Source organism: Drosophila novamexicana, unplaced genomic scaffold (genome assembly GCF_003285875.2).
Source record: "Drosophila novamexicana strain 15010-1031.04,08,12 unplaced genomic scaffold, DnovRS2.1 tig00004555-arrow-pilon, whole genome shotgun sequence".
NCBI classification, from domain to species: domain Eukaryota; kingdom Metazoa; phylum Arthropoda; class Insecta; order Diptera; family Drosophilidae; genus Drosophila; species Drosophila novamexicana.
The window spans coordinates 2743623-2765540 of NW_020825052.1; the positions used below are offsets into that span (position 1 = coordinate 2743623).

At 42.0% G+C, this 21918-nt stretch overlaps 2 protein-coding genes and 2 long non-coding RNA genes across 15 annotated transcripts in view; 2 read left to right on the forward strand and 2 right to left on the reverse strand.

The window, feature by feature from the left end:
- The first annotated feature begins 52 nt into the window (after nucleotides 1-52).
- LOC115770098 (isoleucine--tRNA ligase, cytoplasmic) lies at nucleotides 53-4587 on the forward strand. Its single transcript, XM_030715210.1, has 7 exons — nucleotides 53-108; nucleotides 163-321; nucleotides 382-1000; nucleotides 1198-1830; nucleotides 1885-2735; nucleotides 2795-3287; nucleotides 3354-4587. The coding sequence occupies exons 2-7, from the start codon at nucleotides 173-175 to the stop codon at nucleotides 4299-4301; spliced, it is 3693 nt and encodes a 1230-aa protein (XP_030571070.1). The 5' UTR covers nucleotides 53-108; nucleotides 163-172; the 3' UTR covers nucleotides 4302-4587.
- Nucleotides 4588-5756: 1169 nt separating this feature from the next.
- LOC115770273 lies at nucleotides 5757-8515 on the forward strand. 2 transcript variants are annotated; one of them, XR_004018840.1, is made up of 5 exons: nucleotides 5757-6086; nucleotides 6144-6333; nucleotides 6396-6536; nucleotides 6593-6797; nucleotides 8439-8515. It is a non-coding gene; the product is annotated as an uncharacterized LOC115770273 (long non-coding RNA). The 2 variants fall into 2 exon arrangements; XR_004018839.1 differs by having other exon boundaries at nucleotides 6144-6536.
- Nucleotides 8392-11252, reverse strand: LOC115770272. 10 transcript variants are annotated; one of them, XR_004018831.1, is made up of 3 exons: nucleotides 11205-11252; nucleotides 10384-10512; nucleotides 8392-10318 (listed from the first exon to the last, which is right to left on the reverse strand). It is a non-coding gene; the product is annotated as an uncharacterized LOC115770272 (long non-coding RNA). The 10 variants fall into 10 exon arrangements; XR_004018834.1 differs by having other exon boundaries at nucleotides 10384-10508; nucleotides 11205-11245; XR_004018830.1 differs by having other exon boundaries at nucleotides 10384-11138; nucleotides 11205-11242.
- A 2316-nt stretch (nucleotides 11253-13568) lies between these two features.
- The window catches only part of LOC115770509 (teneurin-m), a 145084-nt gene continuing 136734 nt past the window's right edge, over nucleotides 13569-21918 (reverse strand). The window contains exons 4-5 of one of the 2 annotated variants that reach the window (XM_030715810.1): nucleotides 21890-21916; nucleotides 13569-21268 (exon numbers count right to left, since the gene is read on the reverse strand). In XM_030715810.1, the coding sequence (XP_030571670.1) occupies nucleotides 15649-21268; nucleotides 21890-21916 (5647 nt within the window). In that variant the 3' untranslated portion in view covers nucleotides 13569-15648. The remainder of the gene's footprint in view (nucleotides 21269-21889; nucleotides 21917-21918) is intronic. The other variant, XM_030715809.1, reaches the window with a different exon arrangement.

The window sequence follows — 21918 nt, forward strand, 5'->3', positions numbered from 1 at the left end:
CTTATCGATAGTCCGATAGTTCTAACCAATTTGATAGCGGTGCCTTCGATATGCACATGTTGTTGCCATCACATCAATTTCGTACTTTTGGCTTTTAATAAAAGGAAGGTGAGCATTGATTTGCATTTAATTAAAGCTTAGAATTACGGCTTACTTATCCAGTCTGACAGAAATGAGCACTTCAGGGAAACTGAAACGCAGCGACGTTTGTCGAGTTCCTGAGAACATCAACTTTCCGGCTGAGGAAGAAAATGTGCTGAAGCAATGGCGTGACGAGAAAATTTTCGAAAAGTGTAGCCAGCTGTCGAAGGGAAAGCCGAAGTAAGAAGTACTGTCGATTGCATCATCTTTTATTGTTATATATTTTGGTTTAATTGTTAGATACACCTTTTACGATGGGCCACCCTTTGCGACCGGCTTGCCGCACTATGGACACATCCTGGCTGGCACAATTAAGGATATCGTCACACGATATGCCTACCAGCAGGGTTACCATGTGGATCGGCGATTTGGCTGGGATTGCCACGGACTGCCCGTGGAGTTCGAGATCGATAAGCTGCTCAACATCAAGGGTCCAGAGGATGTCGAGAAGATGGGCATTAAGGCGTACAACGCCGAGTGCAGAAAGATCGTCATGCGCTATGCGGACGAGTGGGAAAGCATTGTGACGCGCGTAGGTCGCTGGATTGATTTCAAGAACGACTATAAGACATTGTACCCCTGGTACATGGAGTCAATATGGTGGATATTCAAGCAGCTCTACGACAAAGGTCTGGTATATCAAGGTGTAAAGGTTATGCCCTATTCTACTGCCTGCACCACCTCGTTATCAAACTTCGAGGCAAACCAGAACTACAAAGAGGTCGTTGATCCCTGCGTAGTTGTTGCACTTGAGGCGATTACGCTTCCCAATACCTACTTCTTGGTGTGGACCACAACACCTTGGACACTGCCGTCTAATTTCGCCTGCTGTGTGCACCCCACCATGACTTATGTCAAGGTATGTATAGTTTAGTATACTAAGCATTGGTCCAATGTCCGTATGAACCCAATATTTTTTTGCCATTGAATATGCATGGGCTTCAAAAAATGCTAATTTTTGTGTCTCTATCCTTGTAAATGTATATATATCCAGTATATCTCATATTTTTAATACATCTGATTGGAATGAGAGTAAATAATTTATTTTCCCTGCAGGTGCGTGATGTAAAAAGCGATCGGCTTTTTATTTTGGCCGAGTCTCGATTGTCTTATGTGTACAAGACCGAGGCGGAATACGAGCTGAAGGAGAAGTTTGCCGGGCAAACGCTTAAGGATCTGCATTACAAACCAGCGTTCCCCTATTTTGCCAAACGTGGCGTCGAGGTAAAGGCCCATCGTGTGCTGGTGGATGAGTATGTTACGGAGGACTCCGGTACGGGTATAGTCCATAACGCGCCATACTTTGGCGAGGACGATTACCGCGTCTGCCTGGCGGCGGGCATTATCACTAAGTCAAGCGATGTGATTTGTCCTGTAGATGAAGCCGGCCGGTTTACTGCAGAGGTGACCGACTTTGCGGGCCAGTATGTTAAGGATGCGGACAAGCACATAATAGCCAGCTTAAAGGCGAACGGAAATTTGGTTTCGACCGGCCAGGTGAAGCATAGCTACCCCTTCTGCTGGCGTTCAGATACTCCGCTGATCTACAAGGCGGTGCCATCTTGGTTTGTGCGCGTCGAACATATGTCTAAAAACTTATTAGCCTGCAGTGGTCAGACTTACTGGGTACCGGACTTTGTCAAGGAGAAGCGTTTCGGCAACTGGCTAAAGGAGGCCAGAGATTGGGCTGTAAGTAGACCCTTTGTTGTGCTGAATAGTGTTTAAAATTTAATATCTTTATAGATTTCCCGTAATCGGTATTGGGGCACTCCCATACCAATTTGGCGCTCTCCTAATGGTGATGAAATAATTGTCATTGGCAGTATTAAACAATTGGCCGAACTTTCCGGCGTGCAAGTGAATGATCTGCATCGCGAAACTATTGATGACATTGAAATCCCATCAGCGGTTCCCGGGAATCCGCCTTTGCGACGAATTGCGCCTGTTTTTGACTGCTGGTTCGAGTCCGGGTCGATGCCTTTCGCTCAGCAACATTTTCCCTTCGAGAATGAAAAAGATTTTATGAATAACTTTCCAGCGGACTTTATTGCCGAGGGTATTGACCAGACACGCGGCTGGTTTTACACGCTCCTGGTAATCTCAACGGCATTATTTAATAAGGCTCCGTTTAAGAACCTAATTGCCAGTGGATTGGTGCTAGCCGCCGATGGGCAGAAAATGTCCAAGCGCAAGAAAAATTACCCGGATCCCATGGAGGTGGTTCACAAGTACGGCGCGGATGCTCTGCGTCTGTATCTCATCAACTCGCCCGTTGTGCGCGCAGAAAGTCTGCGTTTTAAGGAGGAGGGCGTGCGTGATATAATTAAGGATGTATTTCTGCCATGGTACAACGCCTACCGCTTCCTGCTCCAAAATATTGTGCGGTACGAGAAAGAGGAGCTGCACGGCAAGGCCCAGTACACCTACGAGCGTTCAAGGCATCTGAAAAACATGGAGCATGCCTCGGTCATTGACGTGTGGATCCTGTCGTTTAAGGAGTCCCTTTTGGAGTTCTTTGCAACAGAGATGAAAATGTACCGCCTTTATACGGTGGTGCCCAAACTAACCAAGTTTATTGACCAGCTGACCAATTGGTAGGACAAATTTACACATTTTTTAGATCATGAATACAGTTTTGTGTCTTTCCTTTTAGGTACGTGAGGCTGAATCGTCGCCGCATTAAGGGCGAGCTGAGCGCCCAGCAATGCATACAATCGCTAGATACTCTTTATGATGTGTTGTATACTATGGTTAAGATGATGGCGCCCTTCACTCCATATTTAACGGAGTACATTTTCAAGCGACTGGTGCTCTTTCAGCCTTCAGGGAGCTTGGAGCATGCTGATTCTGTACACTATCAAATGATGCCTGTTAGCCAAAAGAAATTTATCCGCAGCGACATCGAGCGGTCCGTGGCATTAATGCAGTCGGTGGTGGAGCTAGGTCGCGTTATGCGAGACCGTCGCACGCTGCCCGTCAAGTATCCCATTTCGGAAATCATTGTTATTCACAAGGACAAACAAACACTGGCTGAAATTGAAACATTGCAAGATTTCATACTAAGCGAGCTTAATGTACGCAAGCTGACTCTAAGCTCGGACAAGGAAAAGTACGGAGTAACTCTGCGTGCGGAACCTGACCATAAGGTGAGCATTTGATGTTCAAATACGAATTTATAATTCTTACTGATCAATATTCTTTGACGGACGTAGACTCTGGGTCAGCGCCTGAAGGGCAATTTCAAAGCTGTAATGGCCGCCATTAAAGCACTCAAAGATGACGAGATTCAGAAGCACGTAGCCCAGGGCTACTTTAGCATATTGGATCAACGAATTGAGCTGGAGGAAGTGCGCATCATTTACTGTACTTCCGACAAGGTTGGCGGAAACTTTGAGGCACACAGCGATAATGAGGTTTTGGTCCTAATGGATATGACGCCCAACGAGGAACTACTCGAAGAAGGTTTGGCGCGCGAAGCTATCAACCGTGTGCAAAAGCTAAAGAAGAAGGCGCAGCTGATACCTACGGACCCGGTTATCATTTACTACGATTTGAAGAGTACTGATGCGAAAAAGGAAGCGCAGGAGGCGCTGGCACAACTGCAAAAGGTTTTGGTCAACTATGCGCCCATGATAAAGGGGGCCGTCAAGTCCGAGTTCCTTCCATTTGACCAAAAGCAAGTCGCTTCAAAGCGCCTTGTCATCAGTGAGCTAGTGGACCTTAAAGGTGTTCAGCTTAATTTGACAATTTGTTCTGCTGAGGAGCTGCAGCTGCCCAATCTCGCCTGGCTTAATGTAACCCTTGATGGCGAGCTGCAACCACGATTCGCTAACAGCAACAAGGCCTCTATTCTACTACAGGATGGTAGCAGCAAGCAGTACATCACCTTGGCGGCATTACGTCGAGAACTGGATGTGCTTTTCGGGCTCTACGGCGTCAGTTACACCATTTATGTGGTGGATCAGCAGAAGAAAGTAAGCGATCTTCAGGCAATTGATAAGAGTCTGAACGGCAAGCTACTTGTTTTGACGCGCAGCACGAATGCACTTAGTCAGGCACCGGCCTTCGAAGTCCTGCCGGTGCCGTATACTAATTTTGTTAATCAGCCGTCTGGAAGCACAATATTTACTGAGAACCCAAAGGGCCACAGCCTATTGTAGGAGCTGAATTTCTAAGAGATGTCAAAAATGACGGTGGTTGTTCGGTATTTATTGTATGCCGAATCGGTAAAAGAAATAAACTTTTTGAAAAAGTGGCAATTGAGCTTCATTACAGTCTTCATTTTAGTGCAAAACGAAAACAGTCTTAAAAATATGTTGGTATTGGGGTTTGTATAAAAACAATAGAAACATCGCCCATTAGACAAATTTGAGGTAGCCATGTCCGTCTGTTATCAATAGAATCAAATTCCACGCAAATAAATCTTGCCATATATAAAAGCATTTATATAAAATTGAATAGTACTTTCTTTTTGAAATTTTAATTTTATTGAAATCATTTTATTCGTTATATTTTTAAATAGATATGATTGTATAATATATGCGGGTTTGTCATAAATGAGAGAGATTTGTGTTTGATCTTTGCGTTGCATCTCAATAGTCAATAAATAGCTTGATAATGTGAGAATAAACAAAAGCAGTAGTAATGTGAAAAGTTAAGAGATTGTAGATTTTGGTTTTAAACAATTAAATTAAATGGAATTCAAGAAGGTATTTTCTTTGATAAAGGTATTAGGCCCAAGTGTTTTGATTCTTGGCTCAAGTATATGCGTTTGAGTAAATTTAAGCAGTTGCTATATGAGTCAAATGTCCCGACTACTTACGATTTCCGAATGCCTAAAACCAATGCGGGACAAAAGCAATATATTTCGGCTTAACCAGAGTGGCGTGCTTGGCCAGGTCTCTATTTTAGGATGTGGTGGCGGTCAGATATAACACATACCCTTCCGTCGGGTGTCAAATGATCGTGAATGATGTGCAGGGCGTTGTCCATTGGCGACACAGCGAGCTTAAGTGCATTTATTCCTGCTTTAGTTTGGGCCTCACACAATATGGGTTTCCAATGCGACTTGTGCATGTGATTGCCGATGGCAATGGCCCTTAGGTCTTTTACGTAGATTTTGGGAAAACGCTTAAAGGTGAACTTGATTAAGGTGATCTTTATGTTGTATATTCGTGCAAGCATTCCGAGGCCACAATAACTCAAAACAATTTACTTCACAGCAATTTTTTGCAAATTGCGAAAAATTGGACATACCATGGTTTTCGACGCAGACGTAGCTTATACATGAAATACTGGAAATTAACATCATTCGGGAGAGTCACACACGTGAATTAATACCGGCGCACGTATTTTTAAAGTGAAAGTTCTAAATATATACTATTTTGATTTCTTACCATTAATTTTGCTAATACAATGTAACTATAATGAAAATGCACTTTTACACAGTGTGACCAAATTTGGTAAACAAAAATAAACCGACTTTTAAAATACCAAAGTTTAGACAGTCTGACCGAATACGATATATCAACAAAATACCAATACAGTATTTTTATGTTATCGATAGTCCGGTGGTACTCAACCAGCTCGATAGTAATGCACTCCACATGCACATGGTGCCATCATATAAATCTCGGACTTTTGGCTTTTATACATATATTCTATAACGGGACTACTTTGGCGAGGATGATTACCCCGTCTGACTGGCGGCGGGCATTACCAGTGAGTCTAGTGAAGAGATTTGTCCTGCGGACACAGTTTGCCGGCTTCCTGCAGAGGCTGCGGGCCAATAGTTAAGAAGATGGATAGCTGGCTACTTAAAGGCGAGCGAAAATTTGTTTGCGAGCGGCCAGGTGAAGCATACAGAGCTCTTTTGTTGGCTCTCATACAGACGCTGATCTGAAAGGCATGGCTTACTGCGACTTACTGGGTACCGAATTTTGCTGGTGAGTCCCTTTTAGAGTTCCTTACAACATAGATTAAACTGTACTGCTTTTATATAGTAGTGCCTAGATATTGGTGCCAGTGGATATGACGCCAAACGAGGAACTACTCCTGTGCAAAAGGTAAAGCAGGCGCAGCTTATAATTCAGGAAGTACGCCAGATGGTCCGCATTGCGACATAACCTGGATGTGCTTTCCGCTCTCTACGGCTTCCATTACACTATTTATGTGGTGGTTCAGCAGAAGAAAGTAAGCGATCTTCAGGCAATTGATATGACTCTGAACGGCAAGGTACCTGTTTTGACTCGCAGCACGAATGCACTTAGTCAGGCACTGGAATTCATAGAGAACGTTTGCGCATTGCGAGACACAAGTGCCTGAAGAGCAGGAGGACAAATACCTTTAACGTAGACTGAAATAGCGCCACATCAAGTTGCTCGCTGTGATACGAGGTAAGAGCAAAATCTTAACGGGTTGCTGTTCATATTACATTATTCCATTATTTTAGGTGATATTGGGATATATTACTAATTTGATCTCGTGTTCGCAATTCTATTGTGCACCCTGAAGCACATTCTTTATCTCCCGCCTGCTATTAACAAATAACCCGATAGTATTTCCAACTTCCGGTGAGATGAGGTGTCACGGGCTGTGGACGACGTCGGGTATCCTGGTACTGCCTTGCCCTCCAGATTGCAGGTATTCACAGCTAGGTAAGTCACATATAGGTCTCATTGTTTTGCTAACCTAAGTTATTGTAAGTCGGTTGCCTTCCTGCTAGAGCTAGTATATGACCGAAGGACATAATTATCTTTATAACAATTAATAAAAACTGGGCCCAAATCAGAGTCCTGTGTTAAGCGACACGTAAAGACCCCAGTTACCAACTGGCCAGAAGGCAACGAAATCGTCCTTGGGGTTTTCAAATGGGATTTTTTCTTAAAAAGCCAGCATTGAACACAAAATCGCCACAATTTGGACATTTCAAATATCTGATATCCTTTGGTCAATAGAGAGTCGATAGAGCAAGGATGAAAGTCCTTCAAAAAGCTGAGAAAACGAAACATTAGTCCGTACAAAGTTCGGCTACAATTTTTGGATCCTGACGACTCCTGTAAGACCATGGATACCAAATGTGCAAAGCATATCAAAATAGTCCTTCTGGTTTTCGAGATATCGCCTTATCTGTACAAACAGGATATTAATTAGCAATTAGGCCATAAATTGGCCATTTCAAGCACAATCCTGAAGTCCTTTGGCTTTCATGATGTCCCTGCCTTGCCAACATAGAATATGCAATAAAAAGGACGAAAGTCCTTGAAGGAGCTGAATAAAAGAGATATATACTTGTAAAGAAAGAAGGCTGTAGATCGGCCGTATTATTGCGGATCATGATGTCCTTCAGCCAACCGATAGTCCTCATCCTCCCGATTCAGAATATGCAATAAAAAGGACGAAAGTCCTTTAGACAGCCTAGATATGAGTACAATCATTTTGTAAATTAACAAAGCCATAATTCGGCCGTATCCTTGCGGATCCTTACAAGTCCTGTGTCAAACAATTTGCATGAACAAGGACCATAAACTGGCCAAAGGATAATAAAATCGTCCTTGTCGTTCCAGAGATATGGCCAATTTTCTAAAAAGGACATTTTTTAAATAGTCGTAGCTCGGCCAAATCCTTAAGGATATCGGAAGGATATACCTTTTTGAACTCGTGGGGAGTAGGACTATCGATCGGCATTCAAGGATTTTAAGGATTCAACAAAAAATTTCACCAAAATTTTTCCTAGGGGTTTAGTCGCAAAATTGGCCAAAATCGAAAATATCCGGGCTAACTTCGCCATTTGAAGGGCTATCGGGATGTCCTTTGGCCGGCAGATAGTCCTCGCCATCCCATTTAAGAATTTACATCCCAAAGGACGAAAGACCTTCGGACAAAAAAGTTTTAAGGACAATTTTGTATACAAAAAATAGGCCATAACTCGGCCGAATCCTTGCGTATCCTTGCGAGTCATGTGTCAAAATAATTGTATTAACTAGGGCTACCACGTGGCCAAATTTCATTAGGATCGTCCTTGTAGTTTGGTAGATATTCAAGGATATGTGTTTTCTGCCCATTTCCGTGTGCTCCGCGACTGAAATTTTACAAGTCAAATTACGTGCCATATGATTCCTAGATGACCCCCTATTTTTTTGATGCAGATCGATGCAGTGGGTCTATACGATCCTAACGCACCATGTCCTTTGAAAATCTGAAAGGACATGCCCGAGTTATGGCCCATTTTCTTTAAATCAAATACCTTTATTATATTTTTTGCCTTGTTTTATTTAAATATGCCTTTATCGTTTCAGACTGGCAAATTAAGGACTACAAGGACCTGCAAAAGTGACAAAGGACATTTTTCCAGGATCGGACTTTATTTGATGTCAATTAGGAAAATAACATAAAAATAACAATTTTTTAGATTAAAACAATAAAAAAAATATTTAAATGAATAAACAAACTCCTGTTTATTTTTTCCCAAGGATCATGTGGTTAAAATGGAAAATTAAAAAAAAAAGGTCAAAAATCCAATTTTTCTAAAAATCTGCCAAAGTACCAGGCGAACAGAAATGCCCAGAAGGTCGACGATTTCTTCGAATAAAAATTTTTATTGCATAGCCCTAAGGGGCAAAACTGTAACTCAATTAAAATGAGTACTGTTAAGTAGCGTTTATGTAAAATGAGTGATGTTAAGCGGCTGGTAAAGAACAGCTGCTGCTAATGTAAAAGGGCTCCTGAAATAAAAAGCATACATGTTTTTGGACCAGTTCAATGCATATTTCGCAGGGATCTGATCCTTTAGGTTCCCAAGGATATATCGATGGTATGGTATAACCAAGGATATGTTAGTCAACTAGAAACCATGTAGGGGCGGCGGCTGTAAAATAAAAGCATATATATTTTTCGACCCATTTCTTGGGCATTTTGAGAGAGTTCGGACCTTTAGGTTCGCTATGACTATATCCATGATATGGAATAACTAACGTTATATAGTTTAACTAGGTACCATGAATAGCGATCATTTGCTGATTATATGTTGTCCATGGCAGATTTGGCTGAAAAATACAAACTGAAAAATTAGTTTAAAACGTATTTTGTATGAAGGACGTATCCTTATTTTAAAAAGTCATACATTTGCACATATGCCTTGAATTTTAAAGTGCCGCGCGGAAATAAGACGTTAGAAAAGAACATAATCCCTCCGCTCTAAAGACGACATAATTCGCGTGGAAACTTTTTGAATAGTTTTTTTGTTAGTATCTGGGCTAAATAAGAACCTAGGAATATTACACTTTTTTAAGCTCGGGATAGCTACTAACGATTTACATGCAAACATATTAAAAGAGTGAGTACTATTCAAAAGTAGATGAGCACAAGACAATCATAATAAGATGTCAATTGCGAAAACACACTTAAACATTTATATGCAGAGATTATCGACAAAAATGTACATGCATGTGTATATGTATATGACTGCTATTGCAGGCTGCTAATAGGTCAAAATAAGACATGTCCATTTTCTGTTCACCAATTTCTATATATAAATATTTAAATATTATATTAGATAATAAATTAAGTTTTAGTCCGTCCAGTTCAAAATGGTAAATTATAAAAAAAAAAGACGGTACCAACATAAAAAAAGAACTAAATAATCACTCACAGTTTAAGAACATGTCAGATTGACTCACGGGGCCAAATTAACTCAAAGTAAAGATGCGCAGGTCCACAGTGAACTAACAAACGGCGCACAGAAAATAGAGCACGCAAACGACCATGCGAGGCCACGATTGCTAGCAATTATTGATTGGACCAATCAGCGATCAGCGTCAAAATGAATCGTGAGCGCGTGAGCGTAAGTAGAAAAATGACAGCGAACACACACACAAACAGGTGCTGCTTATCTCTGGCTTGGCTCATCTCTGCGCATACACGTGTTTGTGTGGGTGTGTATGCTAAACAGTGTGGCGCATCGCTCACACTCGCATTTTGATCGCTTGCTTATTTTCTGTGCGCCGGTTTCTTTGTCCGCTAAGCCACTCACAATTTAAGACTTTGTTAATTTGACCTAGGTAGACAATATGAAAATGTTTTTATGAAAAGCTGCTTTCTCGGGGGAGTCTGCCTTCTTAGGAATTTGTATAAACACAATTGTAGAACTTTACCTTACAGTTTTTGTGCTCAGATTAGGCTGAAAAAAACAAAATAAGAAATTTATTTGTTTCTTTTTGTAACGAAAATGTGTCGAATAAATACCTTTAAGGATTCATTAAAGTCTTTAAAATAGACAGAATCGATCCAGATTTAGCAGCAACTTTACAATTTTTCATTTTCAGGTACCGACGATACGAAATATATTTCTGTCCATAAGCTTGGTAGAGCTGGCTGACAGACAGAATGAAAAATTAATTAATTTCTTTTAAATATAATATATCGCTAGAATTACGTGCGATTTTGACAAGATATACATTTTAGATTTCGCGAAAGACTTGAAAATCGGCACAGCATTAAAAATGTTGATTTCTTCAAGGAGCTCAATTGGCCTGCATGAGATTATAAAGAAACATAACTCCGCCAATCTAAAGACGACATAGTTCCGCGCTGAACCCTTTTGGATTATTTCCTTTTTCATAATCTCCAGAGTAGCGAGTGGCCAGGTGTATATTGTAGGATGTGTTGGCAGTCAGATATAACACACACGTGTCCGTCGGGTGTCATGTGATCGTGAACGATGTGCAGGGTGTTGTCTATTGGCGAGTTCAATGGGCCAGCCCAAGTGCACTTGCCCTCACGCGAAATATGCTTCCAGTGCAACTTGTATTTTGGTTGCCGATGGCAATGGAAACTAGGCCGCTTACGTTGATATTGGGAAAACGCTTTAATGTGATTGAGGCCTTCTTTATGTTGTATATTCGTGCAACCATTCCGAGGCCACGACGTTTTCGACTCAGATGTAGTTTATTTATTAAACACAGGTAATTAGCATCATTAAAGTGCATCAAACACACCATCTAATGACGGCGCACGTATTTTTAAAGTGAAAGATCTAAATATATACTATTATTTCTATTTCTTACCTTTAATTTGCTTATGACACGTGACTATGATAATTATGCACTTTTAGACAGTGTGACCAAATCATTTAAACAAAAACATACCAATTTGTCAAAAATACCAACGCTTAGACAGTGTGACCAAATCATGAAAACGAGAATGGTCTGGTATGCCCAAAATACCAAAGTTTAGATAGTGTGACCAAATCAAGAAAACAAAATTATACTGGTTTGTACGAAATACCAACAAGCAAATTACTAAAACATTACTACAGACACGGGCTGTATAAATATTTTATCGATAGGCCGGCAGCGGTGTATTCGATATGCATATGTTTTGTACTTAGAGCTTTTATAGGCATATTTCTTAACGCGCTCTACTTTGGCGAGAATGATTTCCGCGTCTACCCGGCGAAAGGCCATATCTAGTGACAAGCGATGCGATTTGTCCGGTGGGCAAAGCCTGCCGGCGTACTCTGCAGTTGAATGGCTGCCGGCCACTTCCTAAAAGCCAGCTGCTTAGAGGTTACCGGGAAATTGAAATTTTGAGCGGCCATGTAAAACATAGGCTACCTCTTCTGTTGGCGCCCAGACACTCCGCTAATCTGCAAGACGGGCTGTCTTGACTCGTGCGTGCTGAACATACATATGCCAGACTTACGGGGTACAGAATTCTGTGAAGGTGAGCGATGGGCAGTAAGAATAGGCAGTAAGTAGATGTTTTGTTGTGCTGAATAGTGATTAGCTTATGTGATTAAAATTGATTGTCTTTATAGATTTCCCATAGTCGGTATTGGGGCACTCCCATACCAATCTGGCGCTCTCCTAATTGTGATAAACCGATTGTCATTGACAGTATTAAACAATTGGCCGAGCTTTCCGGCGTGCAAGTGAATGAACAGCATCGCGAGACTATTAATGATTTTGAATTCTCACCAGCGTTTTCTGCAAGACATCTGCAAAACCGGCAAATGTCTAAGAGGTACTAAATCTTTGGCCTGCCGAATATATCCTTAATTACTCGTAATGAGCTTGGTCAACTTGACGAAATAACAAATAGATAAATAAGCTCTAGGTGGGTCAACAACCACTGTTAGATGGGGGAAAATTGTTTGTAATTGATACTATTCATTAATTTTGTGCCAATAGTACATTTTCAATATTAACTGAAATCAATTATCCGACAGTGCAAGATAAGTTTGTTATTCCCTTTTCTTAAATGTTGTTTGAATGGGTTCAATCGGACGAATAAGTAGGACTTACCCAGAGGCGTCTAATTTCGTAGGGAAATATGTTCCACTGTGTATGAGAGAGCTGAAAAATGGGTGGGAAAAGTTTAGAAAAAACCTGATTGAGCAGTAGATATAAACTAAAATTTGAAAAGATAGTCCGAGCCGAGCTACACTAGATAAGTTTTAGGTTAAGCTAAAGATACCTTGTCGTTAGTAAATACTAAAATATATATAAATCTGAAAGATCAGATAAAATTCAAGATTTAATTTCTTACCTTTTTTGAATAGCATTTATATAAAATGTAAAAGGTTCTCCATGTTTTTTTTTTTAATTTTTATTTTATTGAAATCGCTTTATTCGTTATATTATTAGATATATATGGTTGCATCATAGTTGCCGGCTTGCCATAAATGTGTTGTATGTGTTTGATCTCTGCTTTGCATTCGAGTATCTTTTGTTCAATTTTCATGACCTTTAGACTTGTTTCACTCCGCATGATTCATGCAAAGGTGTTGGTGACAATTTCGTACATTTAATACAAGTACTGTTCATAATTTATTTATTATCAAAGGGTTATCATTTAGCTCTATCAACGTTTCTCTGCTATAAGTTTGTCTGTACCAATACATAATCTAAACATGAGCTTAACGAATTGTAATTGTATGTGTGTGTGTGTGTGTGTGTGTGTGTGTGTGTGTGTGTGTGTGTGTGTTTGTTCGTGTTTGTTTATCGGAAAATGTACACTTCGTTTTGAAGAACAAAAGATACATAGTAAATTTAAGCACAATTGAGTAGACGGAGATGGTTATTCTCTTCGTTCTCTCAGTCACAATTAATATTTTGTTTTAGCTGATTTCAATAATTTGATTTTGGTTTTTGGTTAATATAATGCTGCTTAATTTTACTACATATACATTTATATACGTTTGCTGCATTTTACTTTACAATTCGTTTTGTGTAAAATAGTTGTTGTTTTTTTTTGTTTAATCGTTTTGGAAAACATGAAAATTACGTTTTCTTTATGCTTTTCTTTACACAACATTTCGCATGACACGATCGATGCATACATACATACTTATGTATACAATATATGAGTTTCGTTTATTGTTTTTATATTATATGTATTTTGTTTTATTTGTTGCTTAGACTTAATATTTGTAATGTTTATTAAATGTGTTCTTCATTATATATAATTTTATTTAATAAAATTACTAACACTTTAGCTAATTCCTACGTTTTATTTTTAACTCCTTTTTCACTTTCACATTAGTTAAGTGCTATATTTCGATCTTATGAGTTTCATCTTTAGCCTAATCCTTAGTAACGATGTGTAGTTGAGTGTGTATATATTACAATGTGTATCTCATATGGTTGTGTATTATATTATGTTCAAGACTTAAGTATCCGTTCTTACGTTTATTGCTAGATTATTTATATCTCAATAGTCAATAGTTTAGTTTCAGCTATAAATAGTTTAATAATGTGAATAATTATAAACAAAAACACTTTAGCAAAGTGACGTGTTAAAAGACAGAATATAAAATTTGGTTGGCTGAAAAATTAAATGCTTTGAAAGTTGCAATAATTAAAAAATAATAAAATTCTTTAGGATCGATCTTAATCTAGCATTGGATTAAAGGCATTATAAACTGCATTGCTTTTACAAATTAACATGGCAAAACTTTTAAATTAAATATTGCATTTTAAAAAAACTAAAACCTTAATAGACTACGTAAAAAAAAAACTAAAAACACACGAATAAGTAAAGTACTTTGCTGTTTTAAACGTTTCGGTTCGATTTGCTTTACTTCGATTCAACATTTATGTAACATTTCAAGTTGTGAAACGAAATGTTTAGAAATATATCACAATTTGTAAAAGGTTTTAATGCATTTTGCCTTCGAAATGAATTCAACAGTTCGGTTTATAAAATCAGTGAAAATGATAGGAGAATAAATTGTATGTAGGAATTCGAGTATGTAAGTATTTTGTTTGTTTGGTAAGGGTAGCTGACCCAAAAGTGTTTTGATTTTTGGCTGTCAAACTTAAGTGTATGCGTTTGAGTAAATTCGAGCATTTGCTTAAAATATGAGTCAAAAGATGTCACGACTACGTACGATTTACGTATGCCTAAAATCAAGGGGTTTCAATGAAAAAAATACGAAAAAAAAAATACAGTCAAAAATGGCGCGCTGAGTGTTAAAGCATATTTAAGTATTGTAGTTGTTTTTATATATGTAAGTGTGTGTGTGTGTGTGTGTGTGTATATGTACAATATACAAAGCATTATTAAAATGAAGCAGCTTTTAAGTTCGTTTTACCATACGAGTATGGGCTAGGCTAGGGAATACTACACTTGCATCTGAATTTGTTTTTGTTCTTTACTTTATTCTTTTGTTTTTCATTTTATGCGGGGGACTCTCAACTTTTTACATTAATTTATGATATATATTAATATATTACCTATTCGAATATGCGTAATTTATTTCGTTTCTTTTCTTTTTTTTTTGTGTAATACTTGTCTGACATCGAATGCAACTGGCTAATAAGACTTCAGTAGACTGAATCAAAAAGGCGGTTCTCCTTCGGATTTTGGATACCGAGAAAAACGTGGTTTGTCTTCAGAGAATTCGACAGAGTTCTATGTTTTCTTCTAGCCCTCCTTCATGCTACAAATCTATATGCTCGAAGGAAAGAATGTTTACTTTATACGCCTCTTTGTCGTACGAGCTGGCGGGCTCTCTTTGAAAGGAGGTGCTCGCCTTGCATTAGATTTGCCAGATTTATAAAATATACATATAATGTTGCACATGGTCTAAACATATCCCTATTGTTACCCTAAACTCAACATCAACATACATACATATATTTGTTCTGTATACGTACATTTATAGAAATTTACGTGAATTGCTGGTTTGTTCTTTGATAGTGTTCGGGTTTGCCTGGTTACTAATATTAAACTTTAAACGCGATTAAAGTCTGTATTAATGAGTTAAATTGAACTGTGTCGTGTTTTTTTCTTTCTTTTTTTTTGTGTGTTGTGCTTAATGCTTATCGCTTATCGCTTACCGTTTATCGCTGCTTTATTTCACCTAAGTAATTACAAAAACTGCTCCTCGGCTGCCTCGGTGTTTGTCATGCGGACAGCTTTATCCACAGCTATCAAGTAGTCCTCCGGCCCGTCATACTCTTCCATGGGTTCATTGCTAGCTTCACTCTCTAGATCCTCCTCCACTCACGCAGTCAGCTCCCCAAATTTCTGCTGTCGTCGATTGGAAGTGGACCTGTGGCTGCTGCCAGTCTTGCGGCGCTTGCGTTTGGCATCGCGTTGGAAGGCCACGTTACCGGGGTCATCGGCCAGCTGTGGGTACTTGTGTATGCTATGAATGTCAATGCCGATCCAGCCATCAACGTCGCCGTGCTGTATGAGTTCCTCTTTTTCCTCTTCTGTCCAGTCGCCACGGCCCTGGAAGCCAGCTGCCACCAGCTGCTTCTCCAGCTCCCAGGCACGTTCGACTGCGCGCTTGTGCGCATGCTTGAGTATGCGATGTCGTTCCTGCTCGGGATCCACACCGTACTTGATGATAACCACTGCCTCGGGCCCATGCAGACGTAGTTCTTTTGCAGCACTGCCACCATGATCGCTGATTTCGTGCGTTGATATGTTAAACATGCCGCCAAGGCGGCGTAGCTCTTCGTTATCGTCTCGCAGCTTCAGTACGTTGTCTTTGACAAAGTAAAATACGTCCTGATCATGTATGCTAAAGTGCAGATCCAAGAAGTAGGAGTTGTTGAACACCGAGCTAACTACATCCTGTACCACACTATTAGAGCCATCCACCACGCTGACTAAAGCACGTCCTCCAATCCGCGACAACAGAACGCCTTCGCCAAAGACGGCCCGACGATAGCTCACACGTGGAAGCAGGTTTCGCATCTTGGGTTCCATTTTGAGCAGTGGCTTCGGCGCGAAGTCAAAGTCGCTGAACCTCTCGTTGGTCTTCTCGACGATGCACTCCAGACCGGAGATAACACCAAAGTCCGGTGCAAGCGTATTCGACTTGATGGTGGCCTGTGGGGTGTACTGAGACAGCTTGGTGTATCTGTTGCTCTGCATATTGTTCAGCTCGTAGCCGAAGAGCTGCAGCCAGGCGTCAAGGTCGATCATGTAGTTCTGCGGCTTGTTACGGTTGATGGGATCGTTGTTGTGGTATCGATAGATAAATACGTCGGTGGGATTGGACATTTCGGTGGCCAGCGTTTCCCAAAGTGGCGTCATCCACTGACCCACAGTTGGATCGTATTGTCGTTGCTCGGTGTAGATCAGTTTTGTATGGGGATCGATTAGTCCGCCATGGAAATCGATGGGCACAAAGAAGTCGGGCTTGGTGTCCTTGATGGTGCGCCCAAAAGGCGTGCGCTTTACCTCCTTCACAATGCCTCCGTTCATGTCGAAGAAGGCTAGTGGCGAGCCATTTTGATCAGTGGCCACATAGTATCGCAGCTCAGCATGCTCGAGTGCGATCAGCATGTCCCGATCGTCATAATAGAACTTCATGGTCTTTCCTAATTTGGGGAAATGCACATGAGTGACCAGCCTCGGCGTCTTAGGGTTTGCATAGTAATACTGTGTCACATTGCCCTTGCTGTCGTGCCAGGCTACAAGGCGGCTGCGGTCGTCGTAGTAGTACCAGCTTTGGAAGCGGTCTCGCTCGAAGGCGTGGATCAGTTGTCCTCGGTTATTGTATCTGTACTTCTGCTCGCCTCGGCGCACAACAAATCCGCGTGCATCATAGTTATTGAATTCGACATCGCCCACCTTGATAACTCTGTCCCCAATATCGTAGCCAAGGTTTATCTTCTCGCCCTGATCGACGATACCCACGGTGTTGCCGTTTTCGTCGTATAGATACTTCCAGTTGTTGGTGCCCAGTACCTCAATGACATGTCCGTCCGCATTGTAGTTAATCTTGTCAAAGGCTGTTGACCTGCCGAAGGTTGTCTTTTGGGACTTAATGCGATTACGAAGATCGTAGTCAAGTTCCAAGCGGAATACGTCGAAGCTCTTGATGTTCATTAATACGCTCTTAACACGACCATGCTGATCATAGTCCACAATGGTAAAGAACTGTTTGGCTGAGTCCTGAATTACGGTGCGATTAAAAGCGTTGCGGGTAATCTTCAGATCCTGCACTACTTCAAGCTGGCCCAAGTTCTGGCTGTACTTGTAGCGAGTGGTAGGCAGCTCCTTGTCGTCAATAGCCATCTCAATGCCGCTCAAGCGAGCGTTACCATCGTAGGCGTATTTGTAGTGAGCCGCTGCCAGTGAGTTCTTTGATCCAAATCTCAGTTTTTCGTCCTTGAGGATGCCTGCGTGGTACTTGAACTCGCGACGCAATTCGAAACCTGGCTCCTGCACCTCAACAGACTTCACCAGACTAGTAGTTTCTTGATAAGTATAATGGGTACTCGAAAGTCCAGCCAGAATGGTTTCCAGGCGTCCTGCAGCGTCATGTACAAAAGCGACTTTGCCGGATTGATGTGGATGTATTTTGGCTAGAATCTGGCCCTCATCGTTGTATAGGATTTCGAAGGGATGTCGATTAATTGGCGAGTAGTACTGATACTTGAAAAAGCCGAGTGACGTCTGCAGCGAGAAGGAATGAATGTGACCGCGTGGAGTTGTCAAGCTTTGAAGTGCGCCGGCATCATCATATTGCAGTAGATAGTCTGAGCGTCGAGGAGTGGTCACTTTAAGGGGTAGGGAGCCAAACATGTCCTTAAAGGTATAAACCATTGATGATCCATCGCCATACTTAATCTCATTCAAGCGTCCATTGCGGTCAAATGTATAGGCCTCTTGCAGCACTCCCCATTTCCAGCTGACCAAGCGTCCAAATCGATCGTACTCGAGATCAACATCAGCGTAATCACCCGACTGTGGGCGGAAACTAACTGGACGCGAGGTGCGGTCGTAGGTCACATTGAGCAGCTCCTGCTTGTCATCGACCATTACAACAACCGATTGCGTTTCACGATCGTATTCCAGAGTAAGAACATTGTCTCCATTGACACGCAGTTTACGTCCAACTTCCGTGACCGGACGCGGTGCTCCCTTGTTCTGCTTGCCCTGCTGGAGAGGCTGTTGGCGTCGCACAAAGTAGCGCCATTCGAACCGGTTGGCCAGATCTCCGGCAATCTCCGTGCGCTGCCTGGCTGGGACTGGGTAGCTCTCGCCTAGTAGTGGACTCTGCTCAGCCAAAATTGTGTAGGGAACAACTTCCATTTGTAGATTGTGACCCCAGGGTGTAATGCTCGTGGTCGAACCATCCATGTCCACAGAAGTACGTGATTCTGCGGCTCCGTTCTTAATAATAACCGTGGAGCCCTGTATTAGCATGGATATCTCCTTCTGTGCGTTCTCCGAGACCTTCACCTGAGCGCCCTTTACACTTAAATCAAAGTTGAGTTCAATGACTCTACCAGTCGGTGTAACGGCTGAAGTTAGACGTCCAAATTCATCGTAGTTATACACATAGGAGCGTCCTGTAGAGTCAAGCTTTGTCTTTAGCAATCCTGTCGGTCCGTGATACTCGTAGGTGACATTGTAGTTGTCTGGTGTACTCAATTCGTGCAACATCTTCATGCGAGTCATGCGGAGGCGGCACTTCTGGCCCTTGGTATTCTCAATTGAATTCACTTGAGAGGTGTAGTCTCGCAAAAGGAAGACCTTGTTGCCCGCCGCATCCGTTACGGTGCTGAGCTTTCCATTGGATGTGTTCACGTTGTAGGTGAAGACATATGTAGTTTCACCGGTTAGAATGTTACGAGTAGAGACATGTTGTCCGAATCTATTAAAGATATATATCTCCTGCATATCTGGCGCATATATCTCATACTCTCGCGATGGGCTCGCCTCGGGGATGCTGGACATGACTGAGCGTATGCGGTAGTTAGCCTGATCGGCAATATGTACATGTCCATCGGGAGTGACAGATAAGGCGGCAATGGTATTAAATTTAGCACTTGTCGCCAGATAGTGATCAGCTTCAAAGCAATCGCATCCGCGCTCCAGACAATTGCACTTCGACTCGGCTCCCGCAAACGATGCGATACGTCCGTCCGTGCCTATAACGCGCACGCGATTAATGCGTTGAGAATCGCTTTCTGCCACAAAGAGCTCGCCCAGCGGGCCAAAAGCAATAGATTGCGGCATAACCAGAGTTGCATGAGTGGCGAGGTCTGTATCAAAGGCTGTGGTGGCGGTAGGGCAATGCAGTGGACGGCCAGATATAACACGGACGCGTCCGTCGGGGGTCATTCGCAAAATCATGTGGTCGTCAATGATGTGGAGGGTGTTGTCCATTGGCGACACAGCCAGTTCCGTGGGCCAGCGCAAGTGCATTTCCTCCAGTTTGAGTGTGCCCTCACACGGAATGGGCTTCCAGTGTGACTTGTGCATGTGGTTGCCGATTAGTGTGCTTACGATGCCATCACGATCTACCATTCGGATGTTGGTGCCATCAGCAAAGTAAAGAATGTTGTCGCTGGAGATTGCAATGCCTTTGGGATAGGCCAGCTTTGCGTCCTTAGCCAGGGCACCATCACCACAATGAGCCTCATCGCCGGGCAAGCAACGCTCCCCGGAACCCACAACCGCTTCCCAGTTTAGTTCCGGTTGTGAGTAGTCACTGATGTCGCGCACGCGTATTATCTGATGAGATTCTGGATCGGATACGTAGAGAGTGCCGTCAAGCGGACTCAGGGCCATGTGATAGCGATAGGAGACGCGTGTGGCGTTCAGTTTGACAACCGTGCGAATACTGCCATCCGTCATTATACGGCGAATAAAGTTGAAATCGCCAACGAACAGACTGCCATCTGGTGCGGCAGCCAGGGCAACTGGGGCGAGCAGGCGCTGCTTCATGGCCAAACCATCGCAATCTTGGCACTCCAGCGGGCGCTGATGACCATCGCCCATGGTAGTGAGAATGATGCGAGGCTTGTTGCGCAGATAGATGTTAGAGCCGTCGCCTTTCTGCAGAATTCCCTCATGAAAGTTGTAACGGTGATGGATGTCCAGATTCCAGCCGCCTACCTCTGAGATAGACATGTCATGGCCACTGAGTTTCGTGGTCTGTATATCCCATACAATGTCCTTGCAATCCGTGTACTGATACCCCACTTTAACTACGGCTGTAGTGACGCCATAGACACGTTGTCTGTATATGTTCAAGCGGTTCCAAGCATACGTGAATTTAATGCCCGGATCAGCTTCGAAAACACGCTCAAATAGGATGCCCTCGATGGTAATTCGCAAATGAATAAGATGAAGCGATGCGGGTATAGTATCCGGCGTCAGTTGGAGTTTAATAGTTGATAAATAGCCGGCAGCACGGGACGAGTGATATACCAGATTTAGGCCCGTACCAGGTATTTGCAGGGACTCCTGGATCACCTGCGACTCGGCCAGTATGGCACTGCGATCTGGACAGGCGCCTTGGAAGCCATGCTTCCATGAGGCTAATACAACCGGCTTCATTTGATCGTAGTCGTGCGAGAAGCAAGTGTGTGTTGTAGTCGTGGCCAGACCCTTTTCCTCGGACATGCTCATGACCATCACATCGATAATGACGACCTCGTTCCATGGAACCTGCACAATGCGAGACTGCGGTCGGAATGGAGCGCGTCCAAATTGCAGGGTCACAGCTCCTCCGCCATTGACCATCAGATCAAACCACCCGTCGTCGCGAGTGAGTGTGAAACCCTCCAACAGAGTAGTAGTGGAAACGCGCACGCCTACCAGCCCCATGCCCAGGGAGGTGACCACGCGTCCGCGGATAACTGCTGAACGGCTGTTGGGAAAGCAACAAAATAAAACAGTTAGTCGGGTCTTATTATGGTGTTCAGTTGCGGGGTCAACTACAAATACATCTGGCTAACAAGCATATCGAACTTAGGATTCGCAACTACGTTGGATAAGAAATAATGTGATAAGTACAAATGATAAAATTTCACACGCACATAACATAACAGACTCGTATCAACACACAAAGGTTTACAATTTGAACATAGTTGAATATGGTATGTATATGTATATTTTCGGTATATAGCTTTGTGTATGACCTAGCATTGACCTAAGAACAACATTTGCATAGCTTATACGTATGTTAAATTAAAATCCAAATATTTGATTGGTTGTCTGGCGAGTAAAGTAACGAGTAAATCAATTACGATCCCACAAGTGTGTTATCACGAACGAAAAAATCGAAAAATCAACTACCAAATGATCTTATTAAGATATTTATAGGACTACGCTAGACAAATGAGTAACCATTTCTTTGATTAAATAATAGTTATAAGTAAATAAAAACAATTGTATTATATAAATGAAACGAGTGTACCAAACAACCATCGAGAATTAGTATTAGTAGTAGTTTTAGTATTATTTTAGTACCGGTTTTTCGCTTGCTTACCTTGCATTGAAATAATTCCAAAAAATGCT